General features: G+C 42.1%; 6 protein-coding genes across 6 annotated transcripts; 2 read left to right on the plus strand and 4 right to left on the minus strand.

Annotated features, from left to right (window-relative positions):
* The first annotated feature begins 7365 nt into the window (after positions 1-7365).
* On the plus strand, positions 7366-8183 carry LOC114157847 (macrophage mannose receptor 1-like). Its single transcript, XM_028039014.1, has 3 exons — positions 7366-7950; positions 8039-8130; positions 8172-8183. Exons 1-3 carry the CDS (start codon positions 7539-7541, stop codon positions 8181-8183), a joined length of 516 nt encoding a protein of 171 aa, XP_027894815.1. The 5' UTR covers positions 7366-7538.
* Positions 8184-9553: 1370 nt separating this feature from the next.
* LOC114157210 (histone H3) lies at positions 9554-10307 on the minus strand. The gene has a single exon (XM_028038073.1). The coding sequence runs from the start codon at positions 10240-10242 to the stop codon at positions 9832-9834; it is 411 nt and encodes a 136-aa protein (XP_027893874.1). The 5' UTR covers positions 10243-10307; the 3' UTR covers positions 9554-9831.
* Positions 10308-10336: 29 nt separating this feature from the next.
* Positions 10337-12196, plus strand: LOC114157213 (histone H2A-like). The gene has a single exon (XM_028038076.1). It carries the CDS (start codon positions 10600-10602, stop codon positions 10984-10986), a length of 387 nt encoding a protein of 128 aa, XP_027893877.1. The 5' UTR covers positions 10337-10599; the 3' UTR covers positions 10987-12196.
* LOC114157220 (histone H2B 1/2-like) lies at positions 12105-13669 on the minus strand. Its single transcript, XM_028038084.1, has one exon. The coding sequence runs from the start codon at positions 12781-12783 to the stop codon at positions 12409-12411; it is 375 nt and encodes a 124-aa protein (XP_027893885.1). The 5' UTR covers positions 12784-13669; the 3' UTR covers positions 12105-12408.
* Positions 13670-13707: 38 nt separating this feature from the next.
* On the minus strand, positions 13708-14996 carry LOC114157228 (histone H4). Its single transcript, XM_028038093.1, has one exon. It carries the CDS (start codon positions 14210-14212, stop codon positions 13901-13903), a length of 312 nt encoding a protein of 103 aa, XP_027893894.1. The 5' UTR covers positions 14213-14996; the 3' UTR covers positions 13708-13900.
* A 20-nt stretch (positions 14997-15016) lies between these two features.
* Positions 15017-16623, minus strand: LOC114157192 (histone H1-like). Its single transcript, XM_028038053.1, has one exon. The coding sequence runs from the start codon at positions 15647-15649 to the stop codon at positions 15020-15022; it is 630 nt and encodes a 209-aa protein (XP_027893854.1). The 5' UTR covers positions 15650-16623; the 3' UTR covers positions 15017-15019.
* Positions 16624-16963: the final 340 nt, after the last annotated feature.

Genomic DNA, 16963 nt, shown 5'->3' on the forward strand with positions numbered 1-16963 from the left:
CAGTTCTCTAGTGTTTTTCTTTTCTTTTTAAAGGTTAATCTTTTTAAAATATGTTTTGTACACCAATGTTAAATTTCTGGAAAGTCTAATATATTTTATAAACTAACAGCTGCCATCATAGCTGGGTGTAGAACCCAGATGTGATGCTCTAATGACGAGTAGCACAACTTCAATATAGTTTTAGTAAGTAACTGCAATAAATGACACAAGTAAAAGTAACAAAGCATTTGGTGAAATGATTATTATTATTATTATTAACTACTGTTTGACTGATCATAATGTAATATTACCCATTTATTTCAGCAGACATGAATAACAATGAAGTTATGTGCACTGTTAGTTATTTTAAAACCAAAAATGAAAAATATTAATACAAGACAACAAATAAAGGTTAGAAGGAACCTAACAAACATTTATCTGTGTATCATGTTTTATTTTTTTATGGATTAAAATCTGTTCTTCATTCAGTTAAGTTGCTTGACTCTCTTTCCAGGTTGAAGCTACATTTAAACTTTTCAATGAATCACTTTGGGTTTCGCAACAATTGGATATTTAAGGTCTTTATTTTATGAATCGATTGCAATTGGTAGAATAGAATTTCTAAATGGAATAGTGGGACACCAATCAGTTTACTGGTTGAGCTGGAGTCCTTATAGCAAAAGTTTCCAATGAGACATTATGGTAAACAATGATAACAGCTGAGCCAGGTCACCTGCAACCAAAAATATTCTAGTTTTCTGAATGGCACTTGTTAGAAGTTCAAAGGTCCTTTGGTTTGTTTGTAAATTATATTCATAATGTGAATAATAAGAAAAATGTTTGGCAGATAAACAACAAAAGTGCTCTGTGAATGGACGTACTAAGTTGGCCAAAATTGTTGACTAAATGTTTTACTGACCAAACCTCTTTTCCACCTCGTTTTTCTTAAATAAGCCAGAGGCTATTATATTTTAGATTTGAACTTATTTATTTTAAGAGTACCATTCACAACATCACAATCTATTATTTGAACTTCAGCACCAGCAAGTATTTGTTTATATCTGTTTTCTTAATCTGCAATGGACTGGCGATCTGTCCAGGGTCCAGCCCTCATGACCCACTATAGGGATAAACGTGCGTGTATGATAATTAATGGATGGATGAATGTAATGTACATTTGTCTCCAAAATATTGATTTGATTCATGTTTTATGACTTTTGTTTGAGATAGATAGGGTGTAAAGATAGATAAATACATCTCCATAATGATTCCTTATTGTTGCTTATTTTAGATTGTTTGTTACTAATATAATTCTAAATAAAGATTTAATAAAGATTTAAAAATAAAAAAGGGACATACCACGTGACATATCACGTTTTGTAGCCATTTCTTTACTGTTTAATTTGTATTTTTAATGTTGAAAGTGTTCTTGGTGTTTTGAAAGGCGTTGTCAAATAAAATACATTATTATTCTAATTATTATAACACGGTTGGTACAGGAAATAGTGTCACTAGCGCCCCCTTCATTTCCGGAATGAAATAGTCATAAGGTATGAGACTGACAGTGGTCCATCCCGCCCCTTTCTGTTTGCTGCAGCGAGGTGAACTTGGAATTTTTAGCAACATAAAATAAAGTTTCACAATGTTCACCAAAAACTAACTTGTGTTAGCGACTGTTAAAGTCTCCCAAGCTATTTAAATTCCTGTCCAAACTTTGTAGACGTTTTTTTTTTCATGCATTTATAATCAATAAATGAAGGACTGTATTAGTGGATTTTATTACATATTATTTTCTTATTATTTGGTGGAAGCTTTACATAAGCCCATTGGGCGTTGGCATCTTCCTGCATTGTTTTTTTCTTCATAAAATTAAAAATTAAAAACTGCAGCTTTCCCATTCATTTCCAATCCACCAGCAACTTCTGTCTAGAGTCCATGGAATAGTCGTTCAAAACACCAATAAAACAAATTACATGGTTTATGACAAACTAGAACTGGAACTTTTATGTCTTTTTCTCTGACCGTTCCCCGCCGTGTTCCTTGGGATTCATGAAGATCTTTGGTCTCTCCATTCTGTGAAAATCCTCTGATTCAGTTATGAAACAAATGGATTGATGCTGACATTACAGACAATACAACTATTTCCATATAAAATGGCCTCAATTTGTTTCAACTAGATGTGATTATTTGGTGTCAGAGCCAAGGGACCAGGATCACCTGAAACTAAAACAGTAAGAGCAAAAAAAATAACTATGAACTAAAATGGAGACTCATTTCAGAGTTCTTGAGACACTGCCCCCTAGTGTGCAGGGGCACACTTGGGGGCAGTCACCCTAATCAGTCACCCTAACACTGTATAACACCCCCCCCCCCCAACTCCCACCCAGCCCAATTTCAATATGGGGGGGGGAGGCTGGTTGGTCAGTGTGGTAGATTTCTCAAACACTGACATCATCATCATTCCATAGATGAAGGAAAACTGTGATGTCACAACTAGAGTCATGCTTGTGATGTCATCAGCACTGTATGTATGTAGCAAACTGCTACCTTCTTGTCATAGCTTCCTGCACTACTGACGAGTTCAGACGTACGCAAAGCGCTTTCAGAAGGAGATTGTTTGCAGAAAAAGACAGATTTGAACCAGCACTGTTTTGTATAAACATGTCATATCCAACACAACAATACTCCAACGGTGGGATGAGACCCCAGCAGTCAGATTTTATAGCTGAACAACAGCAGCAAGGCTGGGAAGAGAACAGACCTGTGATGGACTTCCAGAGAGAGATCCAAAGACTCGGATCTCTTTTTGAAATGGAGAGAGCGAAATGGTTTGACGAGACCCAAAAGCTGGCCTCCACCCAAAAAGTACTACAGGAGACAAAAAATGAGCTGCAGAGGCAGAAAACTCTTAAGGAGATTTTCATGAAAATGAGCAGAGAGTTAAAGACAGAACTAGAGGCAGTAAAGACGTTTAGCAGTCCAGAAGCTATAAACGCTTCTGACAAGATGCAGCTGAACTATAATGATGACAACAAGGAGAAACGTCTGCAGAGAGAGCTAGATCAGATGACGACTTCTTACCAACACCTGAAATGGACGTATGAAGCTGATGTTTCTACGCTAAGACAACAAAACAAGGATTACCAGCTCGAAATAACTCGTTTGAACGAAGCACATCTGGAAAAAGCCAGGAACGACCTTGAGCTCATCAACACACTGAGAGCAGAAAAAGAAAGTCTGGACCAGAGAAGGAGAGAAGAGTTGTCTGTCCTGCAACAACAATCCAATCAGACAATAAGACAACTTAAAAGTATTCTGGATCTGGCTACTATTTCTTTTGAGGGACTTAAAGCCAGACATGAAGTCGAAGTTTCTGGCCTGATGCAGCAGGCAGACATTTTGAAGCAGGATGTAGCTAAAGAGAGGGAAGCTTCCTCACTGAAAATCATGGAGCTTGAAGATGAGAAGAAACATCTTATAAAAGAACTAACTGACTTCCAGAAACTGCACTCTGGCTGTGAGTTTAGTTTCAAAATGGAGCAGGAAAAAATGAAATCTCACCTTAAAGACGGAAATGAATTTGAACCACCAGGAAAAAACATGGCAAAGTGTCAAGAAGGAAATGAAAAAGACACAAACAGCATTTCTGACTCTGCAGCCAAAAATCAGGACCATCACTTAGAAGAAACACTGGAAGAGGACATTGATGTTCCTCATGGATCGAACAAGGAGGCAAATAATTTTATGGTAGAGAGAGAACCTGAGGCCACAGACGTGAGAGACAGCTGTGTGGCAAATCAGTCAGAGGAACCAGTGGAGGCAGCGGGCAAGAAAACATCCGTATGGAAAAGGATACAGGACAGTTTTAAGCTAAAAAAATCACAACAGAAGAAGAGCAAGAAAACGTCCTAATAGAGCAACTAGGAGAAAATATCTAGTTAATTTCTGAACCGTTTGCAAAACCCCCCAAAAAATCTCTTATTTTAGACCAGAAAAAAAAAATGGCCGTGGGTTTTCTCCGGGTGCTCCGGTTTCCCCCCAGGATTTCAAAAATGATGTAAATTGGGGTGATTGACTATAATGAACATTGTCCTCAAGAAAGGTAGCATTAATTTCTAGAAAACTGAATTTGCAAACGGTTCAGATTAGAGAAACATAATGTCAGGTGAGAGTTGCTCTCCACAGGTTGCTCTCCACAAGTTGCTCTCCACAAGTTGCTCTCCACAAGTTGCTCTCCACACGTTGCTCTCCACAAGTTGCTCTCCACAAGTTGCTCTCCACAGGTTGCTCTCCACAAGTTGCTCTCCACAGGTTGCTCTCCACACGTTGCTCTGCACACGTTGCTCTCCACAGGTTGCTCTCCACAGGTTGCTCTCCACAGATTGCCCTTTGTCACCAGTGTCTAGATGCAGTCAAGGTTTTGATGGGATCCGTCTTAGTTGCCTTAGCGTCGCGTCTCTGCTTTTTGCAGATGTGATGAGGTCCTATTGGCTTCAACAGCTGTGAGCAAATAAACTTTGTTGTCGGCCTAACAAGGCGAATGCCTGAACTGGAAAAGGAGTGGCCCTTGGTGGCCCTTGGTGGCCCTTGGTGGCCCTTGCTGGCCCTTGGTGGCCCTTGGTGGCCCTTGCTGGCCCTTGGTGGCCCTTGGGGCCCTTGCTGGCCCTTGGTGGCCCTTGCTGGCCCTTGCTGGCCCTTGGGGCTCTTGGTGGCCCTTGCTGGCCCTTGCTGGCCCTTGGTGGCCCTTGGTGGCCCTGCCCATTCAGATTTCTGGCTCCCCACAAGACAGACTATGAAGATACTTTGAACTAACCAATAGCATACAAAGCTAATGCTGATGTTACACCTGTGAGTCACTAAGGAGAGTCTTGAAGCTCAGCACAGATGGACAGAGTACAGAAAAGATGTTGCAGTTTTTTTCCAAATAATCATGTAAGTTGACTAATGTTGTTGTATCCACAAAATGTTGGCTAGATGATGACTAGTTAATTAATGCCAATATATCATGAAATGCCTGTTAACATAAATATTAATGTTGCTGTTAACCCATGTAATATTCCTTGATAGATAGTTGTTGCCAGGAATAAACCCAGTTCTCTTTATTTTCTTTGCAAAAGTTGTTCTCACTGTTGCTTTTGATATATTTCAAAGAAATGTTTATTGTCACAACAGAAGGAGCAAAGAGTCGGAGAGGAGACAACAGACCAGAGGTCAGCAGCAGGACCATGATGTAGGATCTTCTGTTACCTGAGAATAATTTGCTTAAGACGAGCAAATTATTACTTATTAATAATTTGTTTATCACTAAGATAAGTAATAAGCAAATTATTACTTATCATACAGATAAGTAATAATTTGCTTATTCTCTAATTTCCACCCATACAAACACAAAACCAACACAATGCTTATGACCCACACAAATACAGGCTACAAGCACACAAATGTAGACACGTTGTGTGTCTGACCCACACAAAGACAAACACACACAATGTTACACAGCCACACACACAAACATATATTCCTACATAGCTTATTTCTTACAAATTACACTACGTTATAAAAATAGTCAAATAAACCTTACCTAGTAGATATGAACTCTCCTCTTGCCGGTTCTCAGGCTCAGATTCTGTCTGTGACACCCAGAGGAGGTGAAATGATCCCATACGCTCCATTTCGTTTCTTTTTGTAAATATTTCTGACAAAATGTAACTGTCTAAAAGTCTGTTACACAATTTTTTTGTTTAATTTTTAGCTTCACTAAATTTTTAGCTTCACATTTAGATATGGAAAAAGTTTGAGTCACAAAAAAACCCCAAGCAGTTTTGAATCTGAACTCAGATCCAGAACCGCACAGCATTCTGGGAGATGTAGGCAGAGGAATGACTTTCGGAGTTCTTCCTCGCTCTCTCTTTGGTTACCTAGCAACTTAGCCATTCTTTGGGTACCTAGCAACGACCTTTTGCGTAACTTGCACAGCAGCAGTTTCAGGTTTGGCCACTGTGCCTCATAACTGGAAAAAAAAATTAAAAAAACAAACATGTGGAGTTAAAACTGGATAAAATAGGACATTTCACGTCACCAGTTTATAGTATTTTGGATAATTAAAACAAAAGACTAATAAATAATGATCAATATTAACAATTATTGACAGACTGATGTGAAATACTTTTACTGCTATGAGTTTTTCAGCTTTATTGTCCAGCTTACATTCAATAGAGATCTAAAAAACTCGTTTCCTTCCCTTGTGAAGTGACGTTTACAAATGTAGCCTGGGAATCATTTAGCCTCACAGGACACAATAACTGGGGTCCTTAATGTGCAGAATATTTTATTTCCAGTTGAGACAGATTAAACAAAGCTGTCATTAAAATACTGACTGCTTATCGCATAAATGAGAATGTACCGACATATTTCAACAAGTGATGTATATATTTACCAATTTTCTGCCAAATCTGTCTCCCGCAGATGAAACACTTACAGTTCACATCCACGTTCGGCACGTAGCTTAGCAACACAGGAAGACAACAAGATGCATTTCCTGCCCCGTCTTGGGAAACAGCATTGAAACACTGCTCTCTGGTGGTCAAAATGTGCAGCACCCGAGACCAACTACCTGCACATATTTAAATATAAAGAACAAATAAAATTACATAACTGAACCAAAATAATTCGACATAACATTTATTTCTGTCCAGAGTTGCAAAATCCTAAATGTTCTTCATAGAGTGAAGCTCTGGATTGTGTAGTGACTAAACCATGTTTTAAAAACAAAAGATCTCCCACGCTCACTTTGTACAAATTTCAGACAGACAAATCCTGACATACTTGTGTGACAAATACATGACTGTATTTTCAATTTCATAGATCAACCACTCAACCGTAATCAGTCATTTTTAGACATTCCTAAGTTCTCAAGTCCAGTACAAGAAATCTGGACTTCTTTTGTTGTTTCTTCAGGACGTTTTTCAGCAATTCGCACCTTGATAAAGGAGACCAGATCACCTCACGTAACGTCGTCAGGGACAACAAAGACCCAAACACTGAGCTGAATAGCCGATAGGACTGCACCATTATTAACTTTATGGCCCTATTAGAATCAGAATACAGTCTGACTCTACTGGCCATGTTTGTGGACACAAACAATGCAGATGGGCAGAAGATTAAAATGCTGCAAATGTGCCTAAGTTGTTTCTCAGTAGAGTAGCTACTCGAGTTATAATGTGCATCTATTATGTTCCTTGAGGAGACAGCCTGGGGGAAGGAGGTGAAGTTTCTACGGCTACTGAATAGAAACTCAGTGGCCACACTACAGAAACAAGCTCAGTGGTTATGTTGGTTGTAAAAGCCTTCCAGGAAAACAGTGAGGGGGGAAAATGTAGGAAAATCTGCAACATGATGTTCTGGGATCTGTTACGCACACAGAGACATAAAATAGTGGAGGTGGTCAGATTTGAACATGGGAACATTCTGTTGATTTAATTTTTTATGGACTATCATTACTTTTAATTGCTGTAATGCTGTGAAAAAGTTACATTGGTGGAAAAAGGCCCTGAGAGATTATGAGGAAAGTTTCTGTTTTTCTCCTAACAGAGAGGTTCATCCTCTCCACATGCGACCAGCATCAGTATCACTTTGTCAGTGGATCTTTCACCTGGAGCGAAGCTCAGGCCTACTGCAGACAGAAACACACAGACCTGGCCACCATCCAGAGTTTCACAGAAGTGGAGCGAGTTTTGGAAACGCTTTCATCTGCTGGTCACACATCGGAGGTCTGGATCGGTTTGTACAGTGAGATGGACTGGAGGTGGTCTGATGGTTTCACAGGGAGCGGGGCTGAATACAGGGACTGGGAAACCTCTGATGATGAACCAGATTTTTATTATGCCTACCAGTTCTGTGTGTTGATTGCTGACAATGGCAAATATTGGGATGATTCCTGCAGCATCTCGTACCCATTTATCTGCTACAACGGTAATGAGAAGCAACTACTACATTCAGTTCTAACAAAGACTTGATCATAAAATGTACAAATGCTGCTCGTTTTCATTCTCTACTGCAGGCACACAGGAGAATCCTGAATATGTTCTGGTCAATGAACCAAGATCCTGGTCCGATGCTCAGACGTACTGCAGGCAGAACTTCAGAGACCTGGCTACCATCAGGAACCACACAGAAAACCAGAGAGCTCAAAGTTTGCTTCCTAATCCGGCCTTTGTATGGATTGGTCTGTTTAGAGATCCAAACTTTCACTGGTCTGATGGGAGCAGATTTGTCTACAGAAACTGGGCAGACGTTTTCAACGTAATAGGCTCCAACAGAATCATTTGTGGAGTCACATGGAGTCCAGGGCAATGGAGGTTTCGCTCATGTGAAACAAAAAGGTCATTTGTTTGCCACAGCCTCCCAGGCAAGTGTTTAAATGGTATTTACTTATTGATGTGCATGTAGGACAACATGAGCTGCAGTTTTAAGTGTAGCTTCATTTTTCTTGTTTAAAACGTAGAAATGAAACGGCTTGTGAAGCTGAGACTGAAGACTGAGGACTCTGTCAATCTGAACGATCCGCTTGTGATGGTAAACATCCTGAAGAAGGTAAAGTTTGAAGATTAAAAAAAAAAAGTACAGTCCTTTGGAGCACTAATCAATCTAATCAACCCATCCCCCAAACCCATACTTCACTCACCAGCTGCAGGACAGACTGAATGAGAATGGAACGAGTGGAACCACCTTGAAATGGAGAGAGCAGCCTGACGGAGACGTCTTTAAGAAGAAGAAGGCCGAACTCTGAGTTATTAATCTCAACTTAGTACGATATAAATCTGGTTATATCTCTGGTCACTGGCAGTTCAAATGTAATCATACAGCCTCAATCTGTAATGTGTGTTTTTTTATGATTTTGTAATAATGAAAAATTAGCTTTAGAATTGAATTTTTTTAAATTTTATTTTTTATATATATTTTGGATCACAGTCTTGACTTTAATCTGATGTAGAATTTATAGAAGTAGGTAAAGATTGACGGGTTGAGGCAAGAAACTCATCACCAAAGATTCATGATTCAATCAAAGGTCTGTTTTGCTGCTTTGAACTAATCTGAGCTTCTTTTGGTTCGATCCACTGGATTGGATCACACTGTCTGACTTTTGTCAAACTCTTATTCTACGTGTGTATATTAATAATAAACTTATTTTGTCCCAAGTCTCTGTAATGTTATATGTCACTGGAGGAAAAAGGCAGAGAGGAAAATGACTGCATTATTCTGATTATGAGTTCTGTTGAACGGCAGCAGCTCTGGAGCCAAAATAGATTTAAAACAATGTGAAAACATCAGGAAGCAGCAATGAGACCTTTTGTATAGAAGAATAGTTTGAACTGTATTTAATAATCTAAGTTAAGTTGCATGAACATATGGTGCTTAATTTAACACTTGTTTGAGTACTTTGTGATACTAAAGCTAGTATATTGTTTAACTACAACATTTAGTTATGGGGAACATAAAATGGGGAAAAGGAGCAAAAATATAAACTGAAGTGATGTTTCCTTCATATGGTGATGGAGGTTCAGATGTGACTGAGAAAGAAATAAAACAACTTTATTTCTACAGAAATCAGATTCAGGCTTGAAGTTATGGATCAACATTCAGTTTTTATGCACAATGGTGGTGATATAAGATAAAACAGCTTATTTTATTTAGGACAAAAGTAAACTTGTAGATCTGTGTGAACAGAAAAAAAAAATTCTCCAGATTTGTCTGTATAAAGCAGGAAAGTTTAAGACGCAACAGGAAGAGCTGTTAAACTGGGTGTGTGTGGCTCTTAAAAGAGCCGTTGTGTGTTTGTTGGAGCTGCAGCCTCTAAGCTCTCTCTCCGCGGATGCGGCGGGCCAGCTGGATGTCTTTGGGCATGATGGTGACCCTCTTGGCGTGGATGGCGCACAGGTTGGTGTCCTCGAACAGACCCACCAGGTAGGCCTCGCTGGCCTCCTGCAGAGCCATGACGGCGGAGCTCTGGAAGCGCAGGTCGGTCTTGAAGTCCTGAGCGATCTCTCGGACCAGACGCTGGAAGGGCAGCTTGCGGATCAGCAGCTCCGTCGACTTCTGGTAGCGACGGATCTCCCTCAGAGCCACGGTACCGGGCCTGTAGCGGTGAGGCTTCTTCACGCCGCCGGTAGCCGGAGCGCTCTTCCTGGCTGCCTTGGTGGCCAGCTGCTTCCTGGGGGCTTTGCCTCCGGTGGACTTACGGGCGGTCTGCTTGGTTCTGGCCATGATTCTGCTTCTCTGCTCGGGATCAGGAGAGAAATGTGGCGAACCGCCGAGGCTCCGCTGCTCTTAAGCTGCGGCTCTGGGCGTGTCTCTGTGACGCTGCAGCTCCGCTCCGGATCCTGGTTGGTTAGCGGCTCCTCCTGGAGCTCAGCGCCGCCCAGAGGCGTCGCCTCCCGGCTTAATGTCCGCCGCTCATTGGAGGAAGCTGCGTTCAAAAAGTCCGCCTCTCCGTCCCGCTCTGCTGGGAGCTTTTCTGGTTGGTCGCCAGCATCGTCCCGCTCCTCTCCGCGGACATATAAAGCAGCTTTCAGCCGCTGCTGGTCACATTTTCTTGAGTCTGCAGAAACAAGAAGCAACAAAATGAGTGGCCGCGGAAAGACCGGAGGAAAAACCCGAGCGAAGGCCAAGACCCGCTCCTCTAGAGCCGGACTCCAGTTCCCGGTGGGCCGCGTTCACAGGCTGCTGCGCAAAGGCAACTACGGAGAGCGGGTCGGTGCCGGAGCCCCCGTCTACCTGGCCGCTGTGCTCGAGTATCTGACCGCTGAGATCCTGGAGCTGGCTGGGAACGCCGCCCGCGACAACAAGAAGACCCGCATCATCCCCCGTCACCTGCAGCTGGCCGTCCGCAACGACGAGGAGCTCAACAAGCTGCTGGGTGGAGTCACCATCGCTCAGGGTGGAGTGCTGCCCAACATCCAGGCGGTGCTGCTGCCCAAGAAGACCGAGAAGGCCGCCAAGGCCAAGTAAACCTGCTGTTGCTCAGCAACAAACACACAACGGCTCTTTTAAGAGCCACACACTCCTTCATCATGAGAGCATCAAATCCTCTTTAGCACATTGTTTGTTGTTCTAATAGGTTTTGGTTGTACATCATTTCGTCCAGCGGTGTCTTAAAGTCATTTACAATAGAAAGTCAAACTGCTTTGTTGTGATGGGAATTTCGACTCTTTTTAGAGAGCCGGTTCTTTCGGCTCCCCAACTGCCCTTAATAAATTCTCATCTCCAGTTCCATATACAATATTTGTAAATAGGAATATTTCATAATAAATCCTCTTTCATTCAGTGTTATACAACCTTAATTTTATGCATTATGTTGTGAAAGCAGACATTATGTTTGTGTACCATTTTTAATGAATCTTTATATCTTTAACAAAAACAAATGAACAGAATAGTGCAAAGAAATCAGATCCATAATTATTCAATCTTCAAAATTATCTTTAATCTTCAGCCAGATGTTCTTCTCTTAGCTCATTATGGGCATTTTAAACACATACTAATCAAAAACTTTTGATTTTTCTGACAACAGCAGTGCTTTAGTTTTTTATTTTGAACAGCTGCTCTGACTGCAGCTTCTGTACAGTGGAAAGAAAATGCTGTTACATTTATTACTGTCATATGCAGAACAAAAGCTGTTATACAACAAAAGCTGAAATAATGCCGGACACTTTTCATAGTGATGATCAGATTTGGGCCAGTGAGAAATTTTAGGATGGTCAATACACCAACACTGGTCCTTCTGCTGACTCTGGTAGAGGTCAGAGGTGATGGGCCCTCTGAAGCCCCGCTTCAGGCTCGTGTCGGCTTGTTGAAAACCACGTGACTGGCAGCAAACGAGGCCTCGCAGTGCATGGGTCACGTGACTGCTTCATTTTGCGTGTCGGTTTTCAAAATAAAGGCGTGATGAGCCGCTGCTTCATTGGTTATTGTATTTGATCGCATCAGGGGAGGATTTGTCTTCAGCAGTGGCCGAAATAAAAGGAACCTTTTCTAGTTCATGTGCATTAATGATTTTGATGATGGCACTCATCAAAGTGTAATGTTTGTTATTAATTTTCTCAATGGTTGATTATGGTATATTTTATGACATATTTGTGTTTATTATGTAAAGCTTCGAAACCTCAATGTTGCTGAAATGTGCTGCACAAATGAACTTGATTGAAAAGGAGCCAGCAAGAAGAAAAAATCTGACATCTAATACTTTGAGATGATCATTCACAAGGTTCTTAAATGATAAAGAATTAAACCTTCACCTCCAAAATTTCTCACCTTCTTGAAATTTCCACCATTTCTTTGTTCTGCAAAAATATATCAGTCATGATCAAAGCTCTCCAGATGCAGTGAGTGGCTCTTAAAAGAGCCGTTGGGTTGGAGCATCAGCAGCAGAGCTGGTTACTTGGAGCTGGTGTATTTGGTCACAGCCTTGGTTCCCTCGGACACGGCGTGCTTGGCCAGCTCACCGGGCAGCAGGAGGCGCACAGCGGTCTGGATCTCCCTGGAGGTGATGGTGGATCGCTTGTTGTAGTGAGCCAGACGGGAGGCCTCGGAGGCGATGCGCTCAAAGATGTCGTTGACGAAGGAGTTCATGATGCTCATGGCCTTGGAGGAGATCCCGGTGTCGGGGTGGACCTGCTTCAGCACCTTGTACACGTAGATGGCGTAGCTCTCCTTCCTGGTCCTTCTCTTCTTCTTGCCTCCTTTGCCGGCCGTTTTGGTGACCGCTTTCTTGGAGCCCTTCTTGGGCGCAGACTTGGCGGGTTCGGGCATGTTGTCTCTGGAAACTTACAGCGACGAATGAGCTGCTGGAGAGGAAACAGCTGATATTATACATGCTGTATGGAAATTGAGCTGCAGCGTCTCCTGGCTGTGATTGGACGGCCCAGTGGATCAGGAAGGGTTTGAATTGAAGCCACGTGATGACAAAGAAAGGGCGGGAATCGAGAACGTTCTCCAGAAAAGTGAAACCATAAAAGCAAACACTTCAAATTTTCACTGCTTTTCAGGTTATTTTGTTGCTTGTTCTGCGCGCGTTTGTTGAGATACAGAAACTTTTTCAAGATTTATGTAGAAACAAATTCTATGAAAATTCTGTATTTCTCATAAACGGCAAGAAATGCTGATATGCTTCACTTTTACCTAAAACAAAGCGATTTAATAAATTCTCATTAAAAACCACAGAGAGCTAAAACCTCATTTGAAAATAAACACATAATCTTTCGTTTTTTGTTCAGAAACGGTGAGTAGAACCTCCCAATTTCACTTCATCTTTTTTCTAATTTAAAACAAAACATAAAATGTTTGGCCTACAAAAGAAAAAGACTTTACCCTGGATAAAAGATAAAAGTTAATCTTTCATCATGTCTTACTCTGCATATGATTAATTTATTCTTTCAATAGAATTTTTTAGGGTTCTTCCAAAAGAAATATAATTGAAAATTAAAATTCCTTAAGAAACTAACTTGTAACAATTCTGTCGTTTTTCAAGACTGAACTTGTAGTCTCTCTCCATCACATAGTGTAAAGTTCTTCCTCTACATTTCATGAGAATACATTTACATTTAAATTCACTTTTGATATTTCAGTTTAAATATCTCCCTGTGGATTCACTGATAAAGCAGAATAGTCTAATGAGTTCATGTATTGCCAGTTTAACCCTCAAACCTTCAGTAAAAAAAATCAGTGGAAACAAAACTTTACATTTTGTGTGAACAAGCAGCTACAATTCTTTGTTTTGTCAGATTAATATTAATATAGATACATTTTTACACTCATAGGTCGCTTATGGAGAGATTCGGTTGCATCAGACAGAAATTCAGCTCATGATCCGATCAGTGTTTGGCCCTGAAAAGGGCCTTTGTTTGGTTCAGTGAGCAAAGTTGTCGGTTTAACCCCCGAAGCCGTACAGAGTGCGGCCCTGCCTCTTCAGAGCGTACACCACGTCCATGGCGGTGACGGTCTTCCTCTTGGCGTGCTCGGTGTACGTGACGGCGTCACGGATGACGTTCTCCAGGAACACCTTGAGCACACCGCGGGTCTCCTCGTAGATGAGACCGGAGATCCGCTTGACTCCCCCGCGGCGAGCCAGACGGCGGATAGCGGGCTTGGTGATTCCCTGGATGTTATCGCGGAGAACTTTACGGTGCCGCTTGGCGCCTCCTTTACCGAGACCTTTGCCTCCTTTTCCTCTGCCGCTCATTTTGTTTTCTTCTTCTGTGGAAACACAAAGACGAATGTGAGCGCGAGCTGCGGAGCGTCGCTTTTTATGTGTGAGCTGCGGACCTATGAGGAGCCGAGCTCAGCAGCTCCTCCTACAAGCCAGATTGAGAACGTTCTTTTTAAAGCATTAATTGAACTTTGATGAACTGAAATTATTGGGTGAATCAAACTCCGCTCAACAGAGTCTGAAAGGAACAAACATCAAATAAATGTAGTTCTACTGGCTGTCATGTGAAGTTTGTGTTGATGCTTTTGTGCAGCTGAGGAACATGTGAGGGATTTCTGAAGCAACTTTCACTCCATGTAACTTGTCAATGATCAACATGAAAAGTTCATTTTATAAATGATGTGGCTGTTTAAACATTGTGACTTTCCTGATTCATGGTGACAGGAAGTGAGCGCTGTGTGAGCCTTTTGCTGGCTTTCCATCTATTCATTTGTGAACAGTGAAGTAATAAGCAGCGGCCAAAGACTCGTGTAGCATAAAGACACTAGATGAGAAGAAAAAGAGTGAAAGTTGATGTCTTCCACATATACTGGTATCCAGCCAAATGAGGTGAATCCTTTCTGAGAAGTGGAAATCCCTTGACTGTTAAAGTAGTGTGCAACATGTGGCAGCTACATTAATTAATTAATAAGCCATATAGGTATAAAGTGGTGTAAAAGTGTTGAAGTCGCGTGTATGAAGTAGAATGTGGGGTCAGTCAAAGTAAAGGACGAGCTCTTCAGCAGAATGTGTGTTGGCTCTTAAAAGAGCCTTTGGTGAGTAAAAAGCTGCAGCTGCTGTTTATTTCTTGGCCTTCTTCGCTGCGGCCTTCTTGGCTGCAGGTTTCTTTGCTGGACTTTTCTTGGCTGCGGCCTTGGGCTTCTTGACGGCGGCGGCCTTGGGTTTCTTGGCCGCGGCCTTCTTGGGGCTCTTGGCGGGCTTCTTGGCCGCTTTCTTGGCCGGAGCCTTCTTCGGGGACTTCTTGGCTGCTGCTGCCGCCGCTGCTGCGGGTTTCTTGGCGGCGGGTTTCTTGGCCGCTGCGCTCTTCTTGGCGGCGGGCTTCTTGGCCTTGACGGGAGCCTTCTTCTTCACCACCTTCTTGGCCGGTTTAGCGTCTTTGGGCTCCTTGGCGAGCTTGAAGGAGCCGGAGGCCCCCGTGCCCTTAGTCTGGCTCAGGGTCCCTTTGGTGACCAGCTTGGTGACGGCGGTGTTGATGCGCTTGTTGGCCTTGCTCACGTCCACTCCTTTCCCGGCCAGCACCTTCTTGAGGGCCGCCAGGGACATCCCCTTGCGCTCCTTGGACTCGGCCACGGCGGCCACGATGAGTTTCGGGAGGCTGGGTCCGTCCTGCTTGGCCCGGGGAGCGGACTTCTTCTTCGGGGCTTTGGCCGGAGCCTTAGCCGGCGCGGCTGCTGGAGCTTCCTCTGCCATGTCTGTTTCGTTCCTCGGAACTTGTGGAGCTCAGAGCGGGAGGCGGGACTTATAACACACATGAGAACCGTGAAGAGACAACTCAGCCCGCTGCTCTGCTGCCGCCTCGAAAAGCGGCTCCACTTTGTGTTTTCTCCGCCGACATTGAGCCTCGAAACACTCCGAAAACAAACATCTTACAAGACCAACGTTACTGAAGCAGGTAGAAAAGTCTCTCTCCTCCACGCTGAGCTCATGTTTGATGTCCGACAAGTTTCTCCTTCGTCCCAGGAGCCTTTAAAGCGGCCAGATTCTCGGTCTGTTTGCGCCGCTTGCGGGGAGTTTTCCTAGAATTTCGCCTCCGAAAACATCTAAAACCAAATTATACTAAAAGTAACAAACATGTTTCTGTTAGCAAAGACACCTGAGGACAGAATCAGAGTAAAATGGCAGCGGTGAAGTGATTTGTGGAGATAAAAGGAGACATTTTTCAGCGGATGTAAACACACCCTCAGGATCCCTGCGTGAGACAAACTGTTGATCCTCTGGCATAAACTTTCTGTCTGCAGTAAATGAAGATTCAACAGCAGCTGGTCTGAAAATCACCTCAATATCCAGATTTCGTCAGAAAGTGTTTTTTTTATTATTTTTTATTGTATCTAAGGAGCTTATGCAGGGATTTACATATTCTTACTTTATCAGTCAAAACTGGATGATTTCTAAAACATTCAGTTTATTAAAACTCGATCTTCTTTCTGACTTGTAGGTCTGAAGAGTTTTTCCACACCAACCTAGAAAAAAATAATTCCTTCATACATGAAATAATCTGTAGACATGATAAACACCAAACACACACACACCCACACACACCCACAAAGATTTCTGGTTCATTGTGATTCTCCTGCCAGGAACTATTTCATTTTTCTCAATGATCTTCATATTGTGTTACAGGAAACATGAGACAGATTCTACACTCATTATTAAATCATTTGTCATTTTATTACTTTCATTTACTTTTACTTTTATAGTGCACATCCACTATAAAGTCAGTACCAATGCTGTGCCCAAACAAAACAAATACAGGAAAAATGACCCAATTCCAACTACTTATTATAAAACCCTACAGGAAGTTATAAGTCAATAAGCTCCAGTTCCTGCTGTCTGGATGTTTTATCCTCACATTTCTTTAAGAAAGTTCTGCCTGTTATTGCTGCTGATCTGATCCAGATATTAAACTCTTCGCTCTCATCAGGCGTTTTCCCCCAGGCTTTGAAAACAGCAGTAATCAAACCACTGATAAAAAAGAACAATCTGGACAAATCACTACTGCAGAAT

Source organism: Xiphophorus couchianus, chromosome 14 (genome assembly GCF_001444195.1).
Source record: "Xiphophorus couchianus chromosome 14, X_couchianus-1.0, whole genome shotgun sequence".
Taxonomy (NCBI): Eukaryota; Metazoa; Chordata; class Actinopteri; order Cyprinodontiformes; family Poeciliidae; genus Xiphophorus; species Xiphophorus couchianus.

Coding starts and splice junctions, on each gene's coding strand:
- LOC114157210 (XM_028038073.1), bottom strand. CDS start 10,242: ATGGCCAGAACCAAGCAGACCGCCCGTAAGTCCACCGGAGGCAAAGCC.
- LOC114157213 (XM_028038076.1), top strand. CDS start 10,600: ATGAGTGGCCGCGGAAAGACCGGAGGAAAAACCCGAGCGAAGGCCAAG.
- LOC114157847 (XM_028039014.1), top strand. CDS start 7,539: ATGAGGAAAGTTTCTGTTTTTCTCCTAACAGAGAGGTTCATCCTCTCC. Junction 7,951..8,038: donor CCCATTTATCTGCTACAACG/GTAATGAGAAGC, acceptor TCTCTACTGCAG/GCACACAGGAGAATCCTGAA.
- LOC114157228 (XM_028038093.1), bottom strand. CDS start 14,212: ATGAGCGGCAGAGGAAAAGGAGGCAAAGGTCTCGGTAAAGGAGGCGCC.
- LOC114157192 (XM_028038053.1), bottom strand. CDS start 15,649: ATGGCAGAGGAAGCTCCAGCAGCCGCGCCGGCTAAGGCTCCGGCCAAA.
- LOC114157220 (XM_028038084.1), bottom strand. CDS start 12,783: ATGCCCGAACCCGCCAAGTCTGCGCCCAAGAAGGGCTCCAAGAAAGCG.